The sequence below is a fragment of the Macaca mulatta genome, chromosome 10 (genome assembly GCF_049350105.2).
Source record: "Macaca mulatta isolate MMU2019108-1 chromosome 10, T2T-MMU8v2.0, whole genome shotgun sequence".
NCBI classification, from domain to species: Eukaryota; Metazoa; Chordata; class Mammalia; order Primates; family Cercopithecidae; genus Macaca; species Macaca mulatta.
Window position 1 is genome coordinate 102,690,398 of NC_133415.1, and position 22,837 is coordinate 102,713,234.

General features: G+C 46.3%; 1 protein-coding gene across 6 annotated transcripts in view; it reads left to right on the top strand.

Annotated features, from left to right (window-relative positions):
- Window positions 1-22,837, top strand: part of SLC9A8 (solute carrier family 9 member A8) — an 82,211-nt gene that overhangs the window by 39,821 nt on the left and 19,553 nt on the right. For all 6 annotated transcript variants that reach the window (XR_001447450.3, XR_013400043.1, XM_077951983.1 and 3 more), the window contains exons 8-10: window positions 3,550-3,693; window positions 11,378-11,516; window positions 13,176-13,281. Coding sequence is in view for 4 of the 6 variants with exons in the window: in XM_077951983.1 (XP_077808109.1) it covers window positions 3,550-3,693; window positions 11,378-11,516; window positions 13,176-13,281 (389 nt within the window). In the remaining 2 variants the exon portion in view is untranslated. The remainder of the gene's footprint in view (window positions 1-3,549; window positions 3,694-11,377; window positions 11,517-13,175; window positions 13,282-22,837) is intronic.

A 22,837-nucleotide genomic window follows, 5' to 3' on the forward strand; every position in this document is an offset into this window, starting at 1 on the left:
GGACAGGAAAATAATTGCCCTGTAGACACACTGACTTAGAGCCAGGTAGTGTTTTCCTCTCCATGTGCAGAAGCTTCCTTGGCTGTTAGAAAGTGACAGTCCCACGGATGGGGACTGCTCTGGGGTCGCAAACCCGCACAGCTGCAGGGCCTGGCAGAGCACTTAAGAGAGGGAAGCTGGCCAGCTGTGAGTCTAGCGGTGGGGCAGCAGCCAGTGGGAGAACACACCCTGTATGAAGGGACAGCCACTTCTCAGTGCCAACTCATGATTACCATGTGGAAATCTGGGCCCAGAATTGGTGGCTATTTTAAATAATTTTTCTTTCAAAACGAGGCTAGGTTTCTAGATTTTTGTAGGGAATTTTCCAGTTTTCAAATGTTGACAACTTGCTCAATTTTTCACAAACACCATGCAGATCAAACATGAGAGCCACAGACTATCTTTTGCAACCTCTGCACTGTAGAAAACACAAAAGTAACTTTGTTGCACAGTTTCGTTTTGTTCTGATGATATCTTGCTGGAGAGAGATTTCACTCTTAGAGATCCTGAATTATTTCACTGCCTTTGTCCATTTCTTTTTCATTTTGTTGATGTTGCTATCTTTTGGGGTTATGGAATAAAGAAAGTACATTTTTAAGTTGAACTTCTGGCATTTAAAAGGCGAGGTCCTAAAGAAGTGAAGTGGAACAGCTGACAGCCAGGTGAAGTGATCCTCTTTCCATACAGACCTCTCAATGATTGAACAGTTTGTATTTCAGACTTTTCATCTTCACTGTCAGAAATACTCTGCCTCAATTTAGATTCCCAAGCAAACTAAATGTGTAACGTGATTTATACAAAGCATTTCCCCCAACCTTTTGTTTGTTTTGTTTTTTCAGTTAATTTAGAAAGTTTATTTTGCCAAGGTTGAGGACACGCACCCGTGACACAGCCTCAGGAGGTTCTGATGACATGTACCCAAGATGGTCAGAGCAGTTTGGTTTTATACATTTTAGGGACACATGAGACATCATTCGACTTACGTAAGATGAACGTTGCCCCAACCTTTCACTATGAAACATTTTAAACATACAGAAAAGGTGAAGCATTGTACAATGAATACCCATAAACAAATTTTTTAAAAAAATAAAATAAAAAGTATATCCTGCAGGGGTAGGAGAGTCATAGGACAGGGAACCTGGGAGCCTGGGCTGGGCCTGCACGTCGCTGAGGCTGGAGTATAGTGGCATGATCACAGCTCGCTGTAGTCTCAAACTCCTGAGCTCAAGCTATCCTCCTGCCTCAGCCTCCCGAGTAGCTCGGACTACAGGTGTGTGGTACCACTTCCAGCTAATTTGTGTGTGTGGAGGTGGGGTTCTCTATATTGCCCAGGCTGGTCCTGAACTCCTGAGCTCAAGCCATCCTCCCACCTCAGCCTCCCAAAGTGTTGGGATTACAGACGTGAGCCACTGTGCCCGGCCCAGGATACACTTTTTAGACATTGTCCTCCTTCCTTCACGGCCTCTGGTGATATGGCTGTGGTTGATGAGAGTGGGAATAAAAGAGCAGCCAGAAGCTCTGTCTGGGTTGTGGTGCACGGGCCTGGGGACCAGCTACCAACAAAATAGGATCTCCCAGATGGGCAGTTGTTTAGTGGAGTTACCTTCCCTTTCCTGCTTCCCTTCCTTTTTCCCGCCTGCCTGCCTGCTTGCCTTCTGCAAGTGTCTCTGGGCCATACCCAGTACAGACCCTGGGAATTCACCCATGATGAAAACCCAGCGTCTACTTCCTTGGAGCTCACAGGCCTGTGATGACCTCTGTGAGGACAGGCAAAGTCTGGGAACTGAATCCTCAGCCTGGGATCCGGAGGCACTCTGGTTTAATGCACATGAATCACATTCACAGGCAGCTACCATGGAAACCAGAGGCCAAATGATTGACTTCTGAAGAGACCTGTACCTGGCAAGGCAGCCAGGCATTTCCTCAGTCAGCTCTCCTCTCCCTGACCCTGCAGCCAAAAGATCACCCATCGAAGGCTGCTCAGGCCGAGCATCCTCTTCCCCCTAGACCCAGGCTTGGTGAGGGTGGGTCATCTCTGGCTAATGACTGACACAGGCTGGGAACCTGGGAGCCTGGGCTGGGCCTGCACTTCACTGAGGCTGGAGTATAGTGCTCAGGCAGTCGTCTCTGGCTAATGACTGACACAGACTGGCCCTTGGGGGCTCCATGTTTTGGCTGGTGTTGTGGAAGGGGGCAGACCCACCATTCTGCTGCCCTGGAAAGAAAGTTGCACCAGGCATGGCACAGAGGCTTGTGGGAAAATCACCAAAGGGCAGGGAGAGTGAATTGTCCAGGCTCATGTGGCCCACGAGGCCCCTTGAGGGAGCTGGTCCTGCCTCCCTTGCCAGCTTCCTATGGCTCCTGCCACTCGCCCCACCCCCGCCACCACACGCACCTTCCTTCTGTTCCTCAGGCAGCAGGCTTTCTCTCACCTCAGGAGTCACTTGCTGTCACCTCTGCCTGCAGCTCTTGGCCTGGCCAACTGCTGCTTAACATGTAGGTTCTTGCTTACATGTGTCATCCTTTCAGAGAGGCCTCTCCAGAACCCCCCCATCTAAGTGGCTCCCACACGCACACCCACACCCACACCCCACCTTCTCACGTCACCTCAATTGATTTCCCGGGTCACACTTGCTGTTGTCTGAATTTGCCTTCATCTCTAGGTATTGCTGTATCTACTATTGGGGGGAGGAGTACCAACTCTGGGCAGATAGCCTGGCTCTGCCACTTGTTAGCTGAGTGACCTTGAACAAGTTACTTCATCATCCCGTTGTCCCTCGGTTTTCTCCTCTGTCATCGGGGCAGTAGTAGCAGTCTCTCATACAGTCACTGACTGGATTGTTGAGTCACCGTATGTGACATGCTTAGAACAGTGCCGGCCGTGGTAGCCTCCATGCCTGAAACATGTTAGACAATCAGCACATATCTGCTGGGGGTGATAAGCTCTTCACGGGGACTGTCAGTGAGGTCACTGGCCCAGTTAGGAGATGGCCTCAGTGTTTCTATCGGCTGTCCACGCCACTCACCCCCAAAGCACACTGGGGTTACTCCTGGTTTTTGACACTTTCTTAGATGTTGCAAATCTGAGTGCAGGCTGGGATTGGTCACAGACAGCACTCCAAGGGGCTGGTGGCAAGGGGCAGAGCAGAGGTCAGATGCAGGAGTTCATGGGCCATTTGACTCCAGCTGCTCTGACCTGTGGAACTGGGCGGTATATAATAAATATATCTAAGCAAAAGTCTCTCTTCCATCATTGGTCAAAGTCAAGTCTCTGTGTTGACAGTAGAAAACCAGGCCATTCCTAACAACTCAACTTAGAGTGGGCCTTTCACACTCCACCCACAATGTCAACAGCAGATAAGTGGGAAAAAATATGCTACCTTCTATAGTTACTTCAGCTCTAGTGTGTAGTTTTGCTTTCTGTTAAATATGGTCTTTGACTTTAATGCTTTAATATGTGGACTGGGTGACACACATTACAGAATCTCCCCTTCCCTCTGTCTCTTACAGTTTTGCGTTTGGCTCCCTAATATCTGCTGTTGATCCAGTGGCCACTATTGCTATTTTCAATGCACTTCATGTGGACCCAGTGCTCAACATGCTGGTCTTTGGAGAAAGTATTCTCAACGATGCAGTCTCCATTGTTCTGACCAAGTAAGTATGGGGCAGAGAACAGACTTTGTTCATGTGACAGAACTAAAGATCCTTGTAATGAAGGGGCAGATATTTCCCCGCAGCATGTGTACAGTTGCTTGTCCTCTGGGTGATCAGTTCACCCACTGTCTTTCTCCATCTTTCTGTCCTGACAAGCCTTGATGTGCTGCAAGAATATGGTCAGGTTCCAGGGGTGGTTAAAAGAGCAGAGTCCCCCTTTTTTTTTGAGACAGGGTCTCGCTCTGTCACCCAAGCTGGAGTGCAGTGGCTCCATCACAGCTCACCGCAGCCTCAACCTCCTGGGTTCAAGTGATCCTCCCACCTCAGCCTCCCGAGTAGCTGGGACTTACAGGCACCTGCCACCATGCCCAGCTAATTTTTAAAAAAGTTTTTGTAGAGACAGGGTTTCACCATGTTGCCCAGGCTGGTCTTGAACCCCTGGGCTCAAGCAGTTTGCCCACCTCAGCCTCCCAAGGTGCTGGGATTATAGGTGTGAACCATTGCTCCTGGCTGTGCCCACCTTTTTTGGCCTACCTTTTAGTAGCAGTTTCTGAGCCCAGGTTCTCAACATCACTGAGGGTGCTTATTAAGTGTGACATTCCTCGGCCCCACCCTCAGAGCCTTCTAATTCATTTGGTCTGGGGTGAGTCCCAAGACCATGGGTTTTTAATAAGTTCCCCAGATATGATGAAGTGGCCTGTTGAGGGGTCAATGTTCAGGCAACATCATTGGAGACAAAAGGAGTAGACAGAGGCCCCACTAGCTGTTGCATGTCACTTTCCTTTTCACAACTTTAAAATAAGGTAGGAATGCTGATAGGTGCCCTGCCTTAAGATGCTATTGTGTAAACGCTGCTTTGGAAACTGCAATTTGTTTTCAAATAGTTGTTGGTATTACTGCCCTAATTGATGGGATCTGAGAAGTTAATGATGAATAATAAAATGTCAAGAAGTCATTGGGGGCCAGGCGCAGTGGCTCAGTCCTGTAATCCCAGCACTTTGGAAGGCCGAGGTGGGTGGATCCTCTGAGGTCAGGAGTTCAAGACCAGCCTGGCCAACATGGTGAAACCCTGTTTCTACTAAAAATACAAAAATTAGCTGGGCATGGTGGCAGGTGCCTGTAATCGCAGCTACTCCGGAGGCTGAGGCAGGAGAATCACTTGAAACTGGGAGGCGGAGGTTGCAGTGAGCTGAGATCATACCACTGGATTCCAGCCTGGTGACAGAGCGAGACTCCGTCTCAAAAAAAAAAAAAAAGAAAAAAAATTTTAGCTGGGTGTCATATCACATGCCTGAGCTATGATGGAGCCATTGCAGTCCAACCTGGGCAACAGAGTGAGACCCTGTCTTAAAAACAAAACAAAACAAAATCATTGGGAAAAGGAAATGCATTTAAGATAATCTCAAATATATTTTTCTGATGCAGGGATATTTCCTTGAACTCTGCATTTTTTGGTGGTTGTTAACATGCAGTCAAGAAACCCAAACAATTTTGCCAAAACACAGAAAAGGCACAGACAAAGCAGTTGAAGGAAGCCAGGCATGGTGGCTCATGCCTGTAATTCCAGCTACTCCAAAGGCTGAGGTTAGAGGATCATTTGAACCCAGATGTTTGAGCTCAGTCTGGACAACATAGCAAGACCCCATTCTCCCACCTCCCTGCAAAAAACTCCAAAGCAAGTGGAGAAAAGAGCCCTGGATAGTGTATCAAAAATGAGCTAAGAGAACGTTAGAGGCCAGACTGTGTTCTGTTAGATAATAGAATTTCCATTTAGCTGAATGCTGACTTACTGCCTTTGCTAAAGCATAACCACTCTGTGTAGTTGGCATTTTCTTAAAAGTTTTTTTATAGACTATATTCAGAATTTTTATGTTGGAATAAAATGCCTCAGCCTAGGACTAAAATTGAGGACTGAATAGTTAAATAAGATATTACAGGGCCGGGCACAGTGGCTCACGCCTGTAATCCCATCACTTTGGGAAGCTGAGGCAGATAGATCACTTGAGGCCAAGAGTTCAAGACCAGCCTGGCCAACATGGTGAAACCCCATATCTACTAAAAATACAAAAATTAGCCAGGCGTGGTGGCTCACGCCTGTAATCCCAGCTACTCGAGAGGCTGAGGCAGGAGAATCGCTTGAACCTGGGAGGCAGAGGTTGAAGTGAGCCAAACTCACGCCCCTGCACTCCAGCCTGGGCGTCAGAGTGAGACTCTGTGTCAAAAAAAAAAAGAAAAGAAAAGATACTACGAGAAAATCATCCAGCATCAGGTAACGTGACATCCTTTCCTTTTCTTTCCCTGCCCCAGTTATTGTTTTCACCATGTTTGCTCAGTTTTTGCCCTGTTTTTGCCCTTCCTTTGCAGGAGGAGCTTACCAAATACTGCCTGATGGCAAGAGATGCTCAACAGGCCTTAAAAAAAAAACCAAACTTAGAAGTGTTTTTGTTATTCTAAGCGTAGTACATATATTCTTATAAAATTTAGGAAATACACAAGCAAAAAAGGGAGAAATATCACACACATTGCTACTACCTAGAGATATAGTTAACAATTTGGTGTAAATATATATACATTTTATTTAAATAGGCTTATACCCCAAATACTGTATTCTATTTTCCATTGAACACAGTTGATAAAACAGTCTTCTGGAACATCATTTTACTGGTTACGGAGTATTCCTTTTTCTGGGTTTACTGTGATCTACTTAACCAATTTCCTACTATTGGCTTTTTCATGTTTCTCTTGGCAGAAATTTCTATAGCTTTATTAGGATATTATCATACAGCATGCTGCAAGACCTTTAAAAAATCCGATGGTAATATTTTTTCTTATTTAAGATCTACTCTGAAAGCTGCTTAGCGTTCTGGTTTTTACTTTTATCTCGTATCCTGGCTACACATATTGAACATTTGTGACAAGGAATTTTGTCCAACTTGGAGGTGACATCATGAGTTATTTTTATGCATTGGGAGCTAAACTCAATTGCTTTGTCTCTGATTTTTTTAAAGAAAAATAATTTTTCAGAGGTAGGATCTTTTCTGAGCTTTTCCAGTTCTGTTATAAAAGCCAAAGATTAGGAGACTTTTTCTATTTAAGATGGGAAATGATGGAGTCATTGTCTGTAGCCAGAGGTTCTTCCTGGAAAAGTGCTTTGGAAACCCAAGATTGGTCTGGGCACAGTGGCTCATGCCTGTGATCCCATCACTTTGGAAGGCCAAGGCCCGTGGATCACCTGAGGTCAGGAGTTTGAGACCAGCTTGGCCAACATGGTGAAACCCTGTCTCTACTAATAATATAAAAATTAGCCGGGCATGGTGGTGGGTCCCTGTAATCTTGTCTACTTGGGAGGCTGAGGCAGGAGAATCTCTTGAACCTGGGAGGTGGAGGTTGCAGTGAGCTGAGATCACACCACTGCACTCCAGCCAGAGCAACAGAGTGAGACTCCATCTCAAAAAAAAAAAGAATCCCAAGATCGCCTATGATAACAGTTCCCACGGTTGGATCTGTGGAGCATGTATGTATAGTTTCCGGCCGCCTCCCTCCACCAGCAGCACTGCCACTGCTGAGACCCAAGCTGACTGGAGAATCAGCCTCATGAACTCTCCAGCCACGGCTGGTCATCTGCCATCAGCATTTGGTGAGGGACCTTTATGTGCCAGATACTGCTGAGAGCCAGGTGGATTTGATGAACTCGGTCCATGATGGGCAAAAGATGCCCATAGAGAAGTGAACATGGTGCTGTAAGCCGGAGGGGCTCAATGACCAGACCATTAAGGATATGAGGAAGGCTTCTCAGAAGGAATGTCTTGTGAGCCAGACCTGGGAGGCTCATTTTCAGACAGAAGAGAGAGAAAAGGGGCATGTCAGAGTTCCCCTGCCCTTTTTTTTTTTTTTAGTTCAAAAGAAAATATGCTTCTGGGAGCTGTTGTCACTTTTCCTTGGTTATCAGCTAGAATCACATCTGGTTTTGAAGAGGTATGCTTCATAAACGATCATCTCCAAAGTGAGCTGACACATTTATCTTTGCAACTGAATATGTGAATGAATTACCCCCTTTTTAGTGTTGTTACCTTCATGAGTGCCGGAAAGCAAATGTCTTCTGTTTCTTCAGTAACTTGAATTCATTTTCAACTTTGATTCGTTGCTATGATAGTGTGTTCTTAAAGTCACTGCTATAGAGGAAACCTTTTGTTTTCTCCAGCTACAGTTTAAGCTCATGAAATGGACCCTGAAGCAATACTCCCTTTTATTATTTAAGGTATGAGAAACATGACCTTAAGAAACAAAACATAGAAAATTACTAGGCCAGAAAGAGTCCAAATTCTACTTTCATTACCTGGAGTTCAGAAACCATTGCCTCAGTCCTGGATCTGCTCTTAACCCTTTGTGTGACCTTACCCCGTGACTCACTCTCTTTGGGCCTCAGGCTACTCTGTATAAAAAGAAAGCAGTGAAACCAGCCTGGGTGCCTGCCATGGTAGAGACCTGGGCTGAGGCCGGGCACTGTATGTGTGTGGCCTGCAGATCCATTTTTGGGAACTGCGGGTGATCATGGCCTTCAAAAGCACTTTTCCAGTATGAGCCCTTGTTGGCTGCCACATTCTTCAAGGTGGGATGTTAACCTGTGATCTGCTAGAAAGAAAGGGGATTGGGGAGATTGTGTGTTCAGATGAGTCTGCAAAGCTTTCACATGAAGAAAGTTAGATTTCTTTTTTGCAAGACGTGTCAGACCTTAATTATGTTATTTTGTGCTGTAAATTTCCTCGAAAGGCTTTCTGAGGTTATTTGACCAAGCTACCTTTTCATCTTACTCTGCTTTAAAATGATACCAATCCTGGGGCCTGGCACGGTGGCTCCTGTCTGTAATCCCAGCATTTTGGGAGGCCAAGGCAGGCGGGTCACTTGAGGTTAGGAGCTCCACACCAGCCTGGCCAATATGGTGAAACCCCATCTCTACTAAAAATACAAAAAAAAAAAAGAAAAGTCGTTGGATGTGGTGGTGCGTATCTGTAATCCCAGCTACTTGAGAGGCTGATGCAGGAGAATCGCTTGAACCTGGAGGCAGAGGTTGCAGTGAGTCGAGATTGCACCACTGCACTCCAGCCTGAGCAACAGAGCGAGACTCCATCTCAATAATAATAATAATAATAATAATACGATACCAATTCATGACATGGTGATTGATGAAGCTGAGTATTACTGTTGAGTATTCTTTGTTTCATTTGCTGAGTCAATAAAAAGGTATTGACTGTCTTTTGTGTGCGAGGCTCTGCTTTAAGCCCCGGACATAAGGCAGCAAACAAGATGGACACAGGCTTCATCCTCGTGGAATGAGGCACTACAGTTTCCCATGCTGTGAAGGAGAAGTCAGGCGCCATGACAAACGTTACATGGGCAGGCCTGCGTGAAGGGATCAGGGCAGGTGTCCCTGAGGGAGTGGCACTGATCCTGGGTTCTGAGGGATGAATAGCGAGTTAGCTGGGGCAGGGAAAGGTGAATGGTGACCACCTGGGAGGTGCTAGTGACAGTGTGGCCCAGATGTTTAGATCTGGGGAGGAGGAGGTAAGGTCAGAGAGGTATGGCAGGTGGGAGCCAGGTCAGACTAAGACTGGGCTTCCTGGTGATGTCAGGAAACTCTGAGTTCTTTTTTTTTTTTTTTGAGACGGAGTCTTGCTCTGTCGCCCAGGTTGGAGTGCCGTGGCCGGATCTCAGCTCACTGCAAGCTCTGCCTCCCAGGTTCACGCCATTCTCCTGCCTCAGCCTCCCGAGTAGCTGGGACTACAGGCACCCGCCACTTTGCCCGGCTAGTTTTTTGTATTTTTTAGTGGAGACGGGGTTTCACCATGTTAGCCAGGATGGTCTCGATCTCCTGACCTCGTGATCCACCCGTCTCGGCCTCCCAAAGTGCTGGGATTACAGGCTTGAGCCACCGCGCCTGGCCTGAAACTCTGAGTTCTGAACAGGCTGGTAACCCGATCAGGTGTGCCTTTGAAAAGGATCAGTTAGGCCCTGTATTTCTAGCACTTTGGGATGTTGAGGCAAGTGAATTGCTTGAGCCCAGGAGTTCAAGACCAGCCTGGGCAACATGGTGAAATCCCATCTTTACAGAAAATACAAAAACGCCGAGTGTGGTGATGCGTACCTGTGGTCTCAGCTACTCTGGAGCTGACGTGGGAGGATCACTTGAGCCTCGGGAAGCAGAGGATGCAGTGAGCTGAGGTCACGCCACTGCACTTTGCCTAGGTGACAGAGTGAGACCCTGTCTCAAAAACAAAAAGAGGGGGATCATTTAGGCCACTGAGTGGAGAACGGGGTTGGTCTGTAGGAAGACAAGGATGTTGAGAGAGAGCTCAGTGAGACTTATCCCTGGTAGTAAAGGGCAGTAGGGGAGGGAGAAAAGGGGATGGATTTGAGAGACAGGAGGAGGATATTTAATGAGAATAACTCCATAATGCTTTTACCTTTGAGAACAAAACCAACAATTAAATTTAATAACATCTGACATTTTACTTTGTTCTGTTACAGTAAAAGGAAAGTTCTTTGATTTCTTCCTCCTTAATGTCTCCTATATCTTCCCTCTCAGCCTGAAACCTCGGGCATTTTTTCTTTGGGTAGCTCCATTCTAATCTGACTTCTTGCCGTAGCCTCAATTTCAGGTTTTATCACAAGATTTCTGTACTGAAATCCTTCCCATTGACTTCCGAGGCCTTCAAGCTGAAATACCAGTGCGTTTCCCGGGCTGTGCCCTGTTCCTCTGCCACTACTGTCACCTTGCCTCCTGCCACTGTCCCACCCCCACCTCCCCCGCCCCACCACTCCCCCTGCCACGTTTTAGCTGCATTAATCTTGGTACTTGAAAGTTCCTACAATGGGCTGCATATGCATGGGCTCCCTTCCTTTGCAGATGCTGTTCCCTCACTGGGTGCCTTCCCCCATTTCTTCACCTGGGCAAGTCGTTTTTATCCCAAATCTAAACCCACCCCTCCCCTCGCCTTTTTTATTTTTTATTTTTTTGAGACAGAGTCTTGCTCTGTTGCCCACGCTGGAGTGTAGTGGTGCAATCTTGGCTCACTGCAACCTCTGCCTCCTGGGTTCAAGCAATTCTCCTGCCTCAGCCTCCTGAGTAGCTGGGATTACAGGCACACGTGTGCCACCACACCCGGATACTTTTTGTATTTTTAGTAGAGTTAGGGTTTCACCATGTTGGCCAGGCTGATCTGAACTCCTGCCCTCAAGTGATCCACTTACCTCGGCCTCCCAAAGTGCTGGGATTACAGGTGTGAGCCACCACGCCCGGCATCAGCCCACATTTTCTCAAGCACCTTCCTTGAGCCCAGCCAGTCTGAGTTAGTTACCCGCCCATCCTGTGTTTCTACAGCCCTCTACCCTTCCTGCAGATTGTCTTTAGTGTTCATCTTGTTTTCTCCCTTGTTAGCCTGAAGGGAGGAGCTCCTTAAGGGCAGCAACTTTGCTCTCATCTCTGAACCCCAGAAAGTAACAGTACCTGGGACAAAGTAGGTGAACAGTAGACGTTTGGCTGACTGAATGAATGATGGTATGAATGAATGAATGAATGAATGAATGAATGAATGAATGAGGGAATAAGCAAGAGATAAGTTTTAAGTTAATTTCTAAGACCTTTGTATATATAACATTTTAACTTCTGTTTTCTTTCATTTCCTAGCACAGCTGAAGGTTTAACAAGAAAAAATATGTCAGATGTCAGTGGGTGGCAAACATTTTTACAAGCCCTTGACTACTTCCTCAAAATGTTCTTTGGCTCTGCAGCGCTCGGCACTCTCACTGGCTTAATTTCTGCATTAATATCCTTTTAATGTGATGAGCATACAGGGTTGAGATTATTCTTGATGGCTTCTGTCTCTAGCCAGTTTCTCCTGTTTTTTAAGGGGGCCAATTTTAGATGAAGGTTTTGCTTAAAGGAGGATTTTTTGCTTAGTTTTTGTTTGAGAAACACTCTAACTCAAGGATTTTTTAATTTAACATGTGAAATTTAGAATGTCACTTTTCAAAGTTTAAAAAACATATACACTGTTGGATATCAGATATGATTTTGGGGACCTCTCAGTTCCCAGAGTATGATAACCACACTCAGATGATTTTCATTTTCTGCCATCTTACTTTTCACATTTGGAAAATTAGAAATTAATTTTCTTTGAAAATGTCAAATAGACCAGGTGCAGTGGCTCACGCCTGTAATCCCAGCACTTTAAGAGGCTAAGGCTGGAGAATTGCTTTCGCCCAGGAGTTCAAGACCAGCCTGAGCAATGGAATATAGTGAGACCTCGTCTCTAAAAAATACATAAATAAAAATAAAATGTTAAACAGAGAAAATTTTTATCCCACTGAAAGTGTTTATCCAGAAGGATTGAAAAAGGGGCTTTCAAAATGTGTTCCATTGAGTTATTTGCACTGATTTTGTTATTTAACAACCAATAAGCTTTTCTAGCTGGAGATGGAAAGAGTCTTGTTAAGGCCAACGACACCTTTATTGCTGTAGAAATTTCATTATGTTTAAAATAGTAACAGGCAGTAGACCACTTTGGTGCGCGCCTAAGCCTATGTCTCAGGGAGATGGCCACCTGGCCCGCCTCCATGAGCAGTTTGTTTCACAGATGGCCGGAAGAGACTCTTTTGCCTGGTTACAGGCATATTTTTCTGCCATCCTGTTGAATTTTCCCATCAACTCCTTTATCTAGAAGTCTAAAGGCTCTATTGAGTTGGCTGACAGCTTCTCATATTGTACCAATAAACAGAATGGAAAAGAAAATTTTCATTTCAGTATTTTCCTCTATATCTTTTTCTTTAAAAAAAAAAAAAAAGTATCTATCAAAATGAAGTGGAGCAAATGGGTACTGTGAGCTCCAGTATAGGCATTGTGAATGATACTTCAATATATACAAGGCTCTCTCCTTTTACAGGGGCATGAGTTTGGAAATCTCCAGGAATAGGAAAGACTGCGCTTCAACAGGGCCTGGAACCCCAGTTAGAACAGCAATTCACACTAGTTGTCTTTGACTCAAAACTGATGGGGAAAGCAAGATGGGTAGCATTAGTGATCTCATCTGATGTTGTTGGAGGAGTCAGGGTGATATGGCCCTGGGAGGAACCTGGCAGAGTGAACTGACCTTGGTGTGTCTGCAGCTCCAGCTTCGTGCCATGGCCCAGCACATCCCCAGCCCTCTAAGTCAGCATTTTTAAATGAGTTGACTTAGGTTGATTTTCATCTTCCACCACCATTTATCTCCGGAATTTACATTTCTTAGTGTTTTGTTTCTTATAGCAACAGTCTCCCTACAAAGGAAAAAAATCCATAATGACAAATTTTCATCTGTAACCTTGGGACGTTCCAAAATCTTCTGTACCTGTTTACTTCATATATTTGGAAAGCAGCAGTTTTGTGACTTCTCCACATCTCCCATCAACTCTCCCTCGATTCTCCTTCCTTGACAGTTGTCATTTACGTGCTGAAGCATATTGACTTGAGGAAAACACCTTCCTTGGAGTTTGGCATGATGATCATTTTTGCTTATCTGCCTTATGGGCTTGCAGAAGGAATCTCACTCTCAGGTAAGTGACAGAGAGCCTGAAAGTGCTGTGGTGATGGCATTTTGTCCTGCCTGATGAAAGAGGCTTTGTCAGTTGGGTCACCTTTAGTCACAAGAGACAGTCACAACTCAGAAGAGCTTAAGTGATAAAGGGAATCTATTGGCTCCCTAGACACACATCTGGATTTAGGTCTGCCTGGATCCAGTAGCTCAAACAGTCACATTGGTGTCACAGTCACATTTTCTCTTAACCTGCCTTCTCTTATTTAGCCCATCAGTCCTATGAGGCTCCCTCAGAGGAGGGTAGCCTGTGGGAGGGAGGTACTGTGAAGGTCCTTATTTTACTGATGAGAAAACTTGAGGTTGAGTGAAATTAAGTAAATTACTCAAGGTCACAGCTGGGATTGGTGGAACAACGATTCAAACTAGTTGTCTTTGAGTCAAGAACCAGTGCTTAGAACCCTCCTCTAATACAACTCCCTCCAAAACAGATCATCATGAAACCATGTACTCAGTGCTACATAGAGGGACAAGCAAAGTGTGGCGGTGACGTAATGTTGGGCGTTTTTGGACACACTTTACCAGTATTCAGTTTTTTTATGCTGCTACCGCCCATGTGGCATAGGTACTAAGGTTGTCATTAGCCCAAAGCTGCACTGCACAGGCAGTGGTGGTAGTGAGATTGACAGCGGAGGCCCAGAGCCTTTTCCCTGCACCCCATTGGAGGAGGGCACACAGCTCCCAGCAGCAGGGACGACTCTGATGTGGCCCCAGAAGATGATACTCACCAGCTGGAGGAGGGGTGGCCACTTACAGAGTGATGTTCTTGGTAATGGTCACCTGGTAATCAGTCAGCAGCCCCTGTTGGCAAAGCTTGGCTTAGTTGGGCTTTCTGCCTACAAGTGGCAGTCAAGTTTGTGTCCCCAGCTTGTTACATTGTAAGGGTATTGACCTGAAAATGGAACATGACTCACTCCTGTTCCTGTGTGAGGGGGCAGCCAGGTGGGAAGGACTCTGCCCCGGAAGTCTGATCCCATCCTTTGAGTGAAGTCCCTTCAGAGGCCTTGTTCTGGAAATGAGGCACTATTGCAGGAATGTTTTGATCTGTGCCACAGGATGGCAGAGATTTTCTTTTTTATTAACTTTGTTGAGGTATAATTTACACACAATACATGGACCTGTTCTAAGTATATAATTCCATGAATTTTGGCAAATGTGGGCAGTCATAACTACCCCTACAGTCAAGGTGTGGCATATTCTTATCGATAGCCCAACGTGGCTCCCCTGTGCCCTTCTGCAGTCAATCCCCCTGCCTGTCCTGAGCCCTGGCACCCACTGATTTGCACTGTCATTGTAGTTTTGCCTTTTCCCGAATGTCATTTAAATGAAATCATGGGGTACATAGTCTTTTGTGTCTCCTCTCTTTCAGTTGTCATGTTTTTGAGAGACATCCATGTTTTTGCATGTGGCAGTAGTTTATCATTCTTATTGCACCACAGTTTGTTTAGTCTGTTCACCATTTGAAGGACATTTGGGGTTTTCCAGATTTGGGCTAAGAACAGTTTGCATGTGTTTTCATTTTTCTTGGGTAAATACCTAGGATTAAGGCTGCTAGGTCATATGGTAAGTACATTTTTACTTTTTTAGAAACTGCCCAGTGTTTTTCGAAGTGACTGTATCATTTTACATTCCCATCAGAATGTATGAGAGAGTGCCAGTTGCTTCATATTGCCACCACACTTATTTTAATTTCAAAAAGTTTAGCTGTCCTGATAGGTGTGTAGCAACTGGATTTATATGTGCCTTGGTGTGGTTCTTTTTATATTCACCTTTGGTTCATTGAGCTGCTTGGGTTTATAGTTTATATGAGTTTATAGCTTTCATCAAATTTGGTAAGCTTTTGCCTATTTCTTTTTTTTTTTTTTTTTTTTTTTTTTGACACGGAGTCTTGCTCTGTGCCCCAGGCTGGAGTGCAGTGGTGCGATCTCGGCTCACTGCAAGCTCTGCTCCCCCGGGTTCACGCCATTCTCCTGCCTCAGCCTCCCGAGTAGCTGGGACTACAGGCGCCCGCCACCTCGCCCGGCTAATTTTCTTGTATTTTTAGTAGAGATGGGGTTTCACCGTGTTAGCCAGGATGGTCTCGATCTCCTGACCTCATGATCCGCCCGTCTCGGCCTCCCAAAGTGCTGGGATTACAGGCTTGAGCCACTGCGCCCGGCCTGCCTATTTCTTTATAAACATTTTTTTGTTCCTCCTTCCTCTTCCCCTTGAGACTTCAATTTACGCATTATGAGAGGTAGCATGCTATTGGCTCACAATATGCTTTGCCTTTTTTTTTTTTTTCTGTCTTTTTTTCCCTATGTGCTTTATTTTGGTTATTTCCTTTTGCCGTGTCTTCAAAGTCACTGATCTTTTCTTCTGCCATGTGGAATCTCCTGCTAATCCTACCCAGTGTATTTCTCATTTACATATTCTATAATTCATCTACAGAAGATCCCTTTGGGTTATTTTCATTTCTTGCATTTCTCTCTTGATATTCATGTTTTCTTCTATGTTCTGGAGCATATGAAACATTTCTAATTGCTGTTTTAATGTCCTTGTTTGCTGATTGCATCGTCTCTGTCAACTCTAGGTCTGTTTTGTTGTTGATTTTTCTCATGCTTATAGGTCACATCTTCTTGCACTTTGCTTGCTAGTAAGCTTTGATTGGATGTCAGTCATTGTGAACTTTATGTTGTTGAGTACAAGATTTTATTGCATTCCTTTATGGAGTTCTGGACTTTTTAAAAAATATATATATTTTTTGTTTTTTGTGTGTTATTTCTGGACTTTTCTTCTGGCATGTATCTAAGTCTCTTGGCATCAGTTTAATCCTTTTTGAGGCTTACATTTAAACTTTGTTAGGACTGGTGCACAGTAGCAGGGCCCTAACTAAGGTGTCTCAGGTATTGGGAGCTCTCTCCACTCTGGCTGGTGGGAATACAAATCCCAGCCCCATGTCAGCTTCTGGAATTGTTCCGTCTACTTCTTTTTAATGATTCTTTCCCCAGCCTCTTGTTTCATCCCACATATATACTGATCAGTATCAGTCAAAGACTCAAGGGGACTTCACAGTAGATGTGCAAGAGCACTCTTTCTGTGCAGCTTCCCCGACTCAACAGGACAGCCTCTAAATCCCCAGCCTCAGACCGCCAGCTCAGCCCCGCCTCAACAGGACAGCCTCTAAATCCCCAGCCTCAGACCGCCAGCTCAGCCCCGACTCAACAGGACAGCCTCTAAAGCCCCAGCCTCAGACCGCCAGCTCAGCCCCGACTCAACAGGACAGCCTCTAAATCCCCAGCCTCAGACCGCCAGCTCAGCCCCGCCTCAACAGGACAGCCTCTAAATCCCCAGCCTCAGACCGCCAGCTCAGCCCCGACTCAACAGGACAGCCTCTAAAGCCCCAGCCTCAGACCGCCAGCTCAGCCCCGACTCAACAGGACAGCCTCTAAAGCCCCAGCCTCAGACCGCCAGCTCAGCCCCGACTCAACAGGACAGCCTCTAAATCCCCAGCCTCAGACCGCCAGCTCAGCCCCGACTCAACAGGACAGCCTCTAAAGCCCCAGCCTCAGACCGCCAGCTCAGCCCCGACTCAACAGGACAGCCTCTAAAGCCCCAGCCTCAGACCGCCAGCTCAGCCCCGACTCAACAGGACAGCCTCTAAAGCCCCAGCCTCAGACCGCCAGCTCAGCCCCGACTCAACAGGACAGCCTCTAAATCCCCAGCCTCAGACCGCCAGCTCAGCCCCGACTCAACAGGACAGCCTCTAAATCCCCAGCCTCAGACCGCCAGCTCAGCCCCGACTCAACAGGACAGCCTCTAAAGCCCCAGCCTCAGACCGCCAGCTCAGCCCCGACTCAACAGGACAGCCTCTAAAGCCCCAGCCTCAGACCGCCAGCTCAGCAGGGGGCCTGGGGAAAGAGTGGCCGCCTTGCTTGTTTCCCTTCTGGCAGGAATCACAGTCCTACCCTATCTTTTGTCCCATGTCAGAAAAGAGTGTTGTTTCATATCTTGTATCAGGTTTTGTAGTTATGTAGAGCAGGACAGTGTTCTGTGTAGCAGTAATTTCTTCAGACACAAAGCGGAAGTCCCAGTGGTCTTTAGTGACTCAGTTGACAGAATTTTTCTACCCAGTCGCTATCTGCAGTCGCATGTGGGTGCTGCGTGAGCAGCACAAGGAGGAAGCAGAGTGGACTCGCCATTTTCAGGGTTTTGTTTTTCATCGCAAACCAGTTCACCAGGGTAATTCCATCCTGGTGTCCGCCATCAGGTTCCCTTTCTTGACTGAATGTTGGCACTTACAAAAAGGTTACCTGTGAGTCATTTGGCTCTAGCCTAGCTATTTTTTTTTTTTTTTTGAGACGGAGTCTCGCTCTGTTGCCCAGGCTGGAGTGCAGTGGCCGGATCTCAGCTCACTGCAAGCTCCGCTTCCCAGATTTACGCCATTCTCCTGCCTCAGCCTCCCGAGTAGCTGGGACTATAGGCGCTCGCCACCTCGCCCGGCTAGTTTTTTGTATTTTTTTAGTAGAGACGGGGTTTCACCGTGTTAGCCAGGATGGTCTCGATCTCCTGACCTCGTGATCCGCCGTCTCGGCCTCCCAAAGTGCTGGGATTACAGGCTTGAGCCACTGCACCCGGCTAGCCTAGCTATTTTTACATCTATTTTTTAAAAATTGTTCCTCTACCCCCTTGAGATGATCACTAGGTACCTGTTGGCAAAGATGTGTTTCATGCATCTGTTTGGAATCTGTGATTAAAATCAGGGAGTGTTTTTCTTACCTTCTTTTCAGAGTGGCAGTGTTTCCTGTGGAGAGGGGTTTCGTTTCCTTAGGGACCTTGCTCCACACAGAGCAGTGCCAGCCAGGAACACCAGATCTGCCTCTGGGTGAGGGAACCTGCCCTGCCCGTGCTTTGCCTTTTGGGTATTTGTCCCACAGGGTTTTCAGAGAGGGGCAGGATGGCCCTGTGTGGTGTGTGGCTGCTCTGCGCCGCACTGTGAAAGCACAGATGGAAAGCGTGGTGTTTCTGCTGTCTTCACCTTCCTTTGTGTGCTCCCCTTTTCCTGACTGTCACAAAGGACTGATCTCAAGTGGTTCCCAAGACTGTGGAGCAGGACATTCTCTTCCTAGGAAGTGGGAATTATTTATGTAAATCTACATGTAGGGAATACGGTTGTTAAGAACTGGAGCTGGATAACAGACAGACTTGGATTTGAATCCCAGCTCCACCTCTCATTGGCTGTGTAACCTCAGATTACAGACTTAACCACCTCATGCTCTACTTCCTCATCATAAAATAGACAAGTAAAAGGGCCAGCCTGACGCCTTTGCTGAGGACGAAGGGAGCAATGCAAGTGAGAGTCCTGATGGGGCATCTGTGCCACTACTGGGGTGGCCACAAGTCCTGGTTTGCCCTCTGTCTCAACATGATGAATTAATAATATCCCCTTCTATTCTAAAAAATTCCTGGTATCCACAGCAAATCAAATAGTCTCCCTATTACTCAGCAAACGTTAGCTATTCTCAGAATATTCATTCTAATTGTATCCATGTTAACTATTTTTGTTGTTCAGTCAAGCCAGTTTTGAGGGCCACTTTGGCCTCTGACACTAAAGATTCAAAGATGAATAGACCCTACTTAGGCAGAGTGGTTAGCAAACACTGGGCTTGGAGGGGATGGGACAGAGTGACATTGTCAGGGTGAGTCACAGAGGAGGGGACTTAGGGCTCGAAGGATGAGTTTGCAGGATTAATTATAACATAACTCTTTCTTTCTTTTTTTGAGATGGAGTTTTGCTCTGTAGCCCAGGCTGGAGTACAGTGGCGCCATCTCGGCTCACTGCAACCTCTGCCTCCCGGGTTCAGGCAGCTCTCTGCCTCAGCATCCCGAGTAGCTGGGATTACAGGCGCCCACCACCACACCTGGCTAATTTTTTTTTTTTTTTTTCTGTATTTTTAGTAAAGATGGGGTTTCACCATTTGGCCAGGCTGATCTTGAAATCCTGACCTTGTGATCTACCCGCCTCGGCCTCCCAAAGTGCTGGGATTACAGGCATGAGCCACCACGCCCAGCCGACATAACGCTTTAAGATGTTGGCATGGGCCAGGTGGGGTGGCTTACACCTATAATCCCAGCACTTTGGGAGACCAAGGCAGGCGGATCACGTGGTCAAGAGATGGAGATCATCCTGGCTAACATGGTGAAACCCCATCTCTACTAAAAATACAAAAATTAACTGGGCATGGTGGCACGTGCGGTAGGCCCAGCTACTTGGGAGGCTGACACAGGAGAATCGCTTGAACCTGGGAAGCAGAGGTTGCAGTGAGCCGAGATCCCGCCACTGTACTCCAGCCTGGGTGACAGAGTGAGACTCCATCTCAAAAAAAAAGATACTGGCATGAAGTTGGCCAAAGATAGAATGTATGGTGCAGTGCTCTTATGCACAGATATCTAAGGAATTCCACTGCAGCACTGCTTGGGAGAGAAAAATTGGAAGGAACTCTATGTTCATCAGTAATGGAAAAGATCAAATTCCAGTCCATGTGCACTATGGAATCCTGTGCAGCCTCTTAAAAAATGAACTTGACCTGTCTGTACTGCCATGGGAAGAATTTGACATATTGTTAAATTCTTTAAGTTGAAAAATCAATCTCTCACCCATTCAATAAATATTTATTAAATGTCCACCCTATGCTGAGAACTATCCTTGCTGTTGGGGCTACATTTATAAACACCTCAAGATCAGTTTCCTTTTCCTGCAGAAGAAAGCCAGAATTTAAGCAAACCCATAAGACAATTCCAGGTGGCAAGAAAAACAAGAAGAAAAATTAAAGACAGAGAGTGGCACGCGGTAGAGAATGGATTGGGAGCTCAGGCAATCAGGGAGGTGTCTCCTGGAGGTGGCACTGGAGCTCAGACCTGTGTGGTGAGAGGAACCAGCCCAGGGACGCTCTAGGGAAGGAGGGTTTTGGCAGCAGAAACTGCAGGAGCCACGGGTCTGAAGATAGATGTGCGGGAGTGTGGCATGCTCCAGGAAGAGAAGGAAGACCAGTGTGGCCAGGACACTGCCTCACAGGTTCTGTAGGCCTGAAAAGGAGCTGGGGTTCTAGTATATGCACCAAGAAAAGAGAGTTGGAAGCCCTTGAAAAGAAATTGCTCTGCTGGTATAGGCACTATATATGTGATAGGATCCTGTTTATTACTTTATTTTTATTTTATTTTAATGTTATTTTTTGAGACAGGATCATGCTCTGTTGCCCAGGCTGGAGTGCAGTGGCACAATCACGGCTTACTGCAGCCTTGACCTCCCCAGGTTTAGGTGATCCTTCCACCTCAGCCTCCTGAGTAGCTGGGTCCATAGGCACGTGCCACCACACCCGACTAGTTTTGTAATTTTTGTAGAGACAGAGCCTCACTCTGTTGCTCAGGCTGGTCTCAAACTCCTGGGCTCAAGCAGTCCACCCACCTTGGCCTCCCAAAGTCCTGAGATTACAAGTATGAGTCACCGTGCCCAGCCTGTTACTTTAAAGATAAACTTTATAATCACATGGTGAAAGAACTGGCAGTCTGCGTGTTGAAGTGTTAATAGTAGTTAAGAGTAGTTACCTCTGAGCGGGCAGTGTGAATAGAGATTCTCTTTTACTCTATACCTCAGTGAGTCTGAATGTTTTATGGCAAAATATGTTTATTATTGAGTAATTAACATAGCATACTCATTATGGTTTCACTCAGCCCTCAAGAAGTATGTCATATTTTACACACAGTAAGGCACAGTACAGTGGAAATTGTACCATGATACCTTTTCACTGCCTTTTGGATTTGAATCCCATACTGTCTTCCTTTATTACATCTGAAACAGTGGATGTAACCATAAACAGAAGTAGATTTCCTCTCTCCCTTTCTTCTTTTCTGCCATTCTTCCTTCAGGAGGCTGAATGCTTTTGCTGCATTATCTGCTTGCTTAAATGATTTTGCCTTCTTAAAGGAGATTCTTCCATAAGTGTATTTTTAAAAATACCGTGCCTTTTACCTCACTTAAAAATGTTAGCCTGGTTTGCACGAACCCCCCTTTTGTGTTTCTATAGTCTGCTCCAGTGGCTGCAGACGAGGGTGGTGTGGGTGGTGGAGAGTCCCCTTAGCTTCTGGAGGGCATATGAAGCAGATACTTGAGCCATCCCTCTGGCTTTTGTGCCTGCTGCTGACCCTCTTTCCTTTTGCCTAGAACTCAAGGTGCCCTGACCCCACACTAGCCCAGGGTAAAGCCCTCTGGGATTGTCCAGATGGCCCCATGCCAACAGTGGGTCAAGTGCATAGGTGGCAGCTGTGGTCCAGACTCAGCCCCCAGACAGGGCTTACTTATCCATGCAGAAAAATCCAAAATGTTTGAATTTGGTGACGTCCTTAAAGATGGAGATTTCCTGTAGGGAAAACCAGCGGGAAGACTGGTCCATGTTAGATCCTCAATCCCACAGGGCTACCGTCGGCCTTTGTAGCCAGGCTGAGCCAAGACTGTGCCTGTAATCCCAGCTACTTGGGAGGTTGAGACAAGAGAATTGCTTGAACCCGGGAGGCGGAAGTTGCAGTGAGCTGAGATTGTGCCACTGCACTCCAGCCTGGGCAACAAGAGTGAAACTCCATCTCAAAGAAAAACAACAGCAGCAAAAACAATCTTGAGCTCCAAAGAGCCCTAAAGGAGCAGGTAAAGAAGTCTCCTACCCTCTCATTTTCCTTTGCCCACCATGTCTGGTGTGTCTTACAGGAAGCATGGCTGGAATCTCACTGTAGGGGAAAATGAAGAGCGAAGGCACTTGCTGTTTCCTAAAGGGGTTAGGAGATCAAATGTCCAGCTCCTGCTGTCACTCAGCCAGCCCACACCTGCTGGGAAATACAAAAAAGTAGGTTTCCTATATTTTGTAGGGTATTGTGTTACAGTAAGCTTAGCAGTTGACATGTCTGTAATACAGTGCTCTGTGATTTTTTTTTGTTTTTTTTTTTTGAGACAGAGTCTCACTCTGTCGCCCAGGCTGGAGTGCAGTGGCACGATCTCGGCTCATGCAACCTCCGCTCCTCCAAATTTAAGCAGTTCTCTGCCTCAGCCTCTGGAGTAGCTGGGATTACAGGCATGTGCCACCATGCCCGGTTAATTTTTGTATTTTTAGTAGAGACGGGGTTTCACCATCTTGGCCAGGCTGGTCTTGAACTCCTGACCTCATGATCCACCTGCCTCGGCCTCCCAAAGTGCTGGGATTACAGGCATCAGCCACCATGCCCGGCCAATTTTCACCCTTTTATACATGGAAAGTTTGCCAGATAAGCCCTATTTCCACAAAATGGCAGAAGTGAATTAAAACTTTGCTTATGAAGTTTGACTTGCAATTAGTATATCTTGGCAGCTTATTTGATGACTTTTTAAGACAATCTCAGCTTCCTTACATGAAATACAGACCCCTTTCCTGCTGCCTACACAGGGAGATGCTGAGAAGAGAACTGTGAGTGCCACAGGAGTGACTGAGGGCAGCGGACAAATGTCGAGGCTCGAA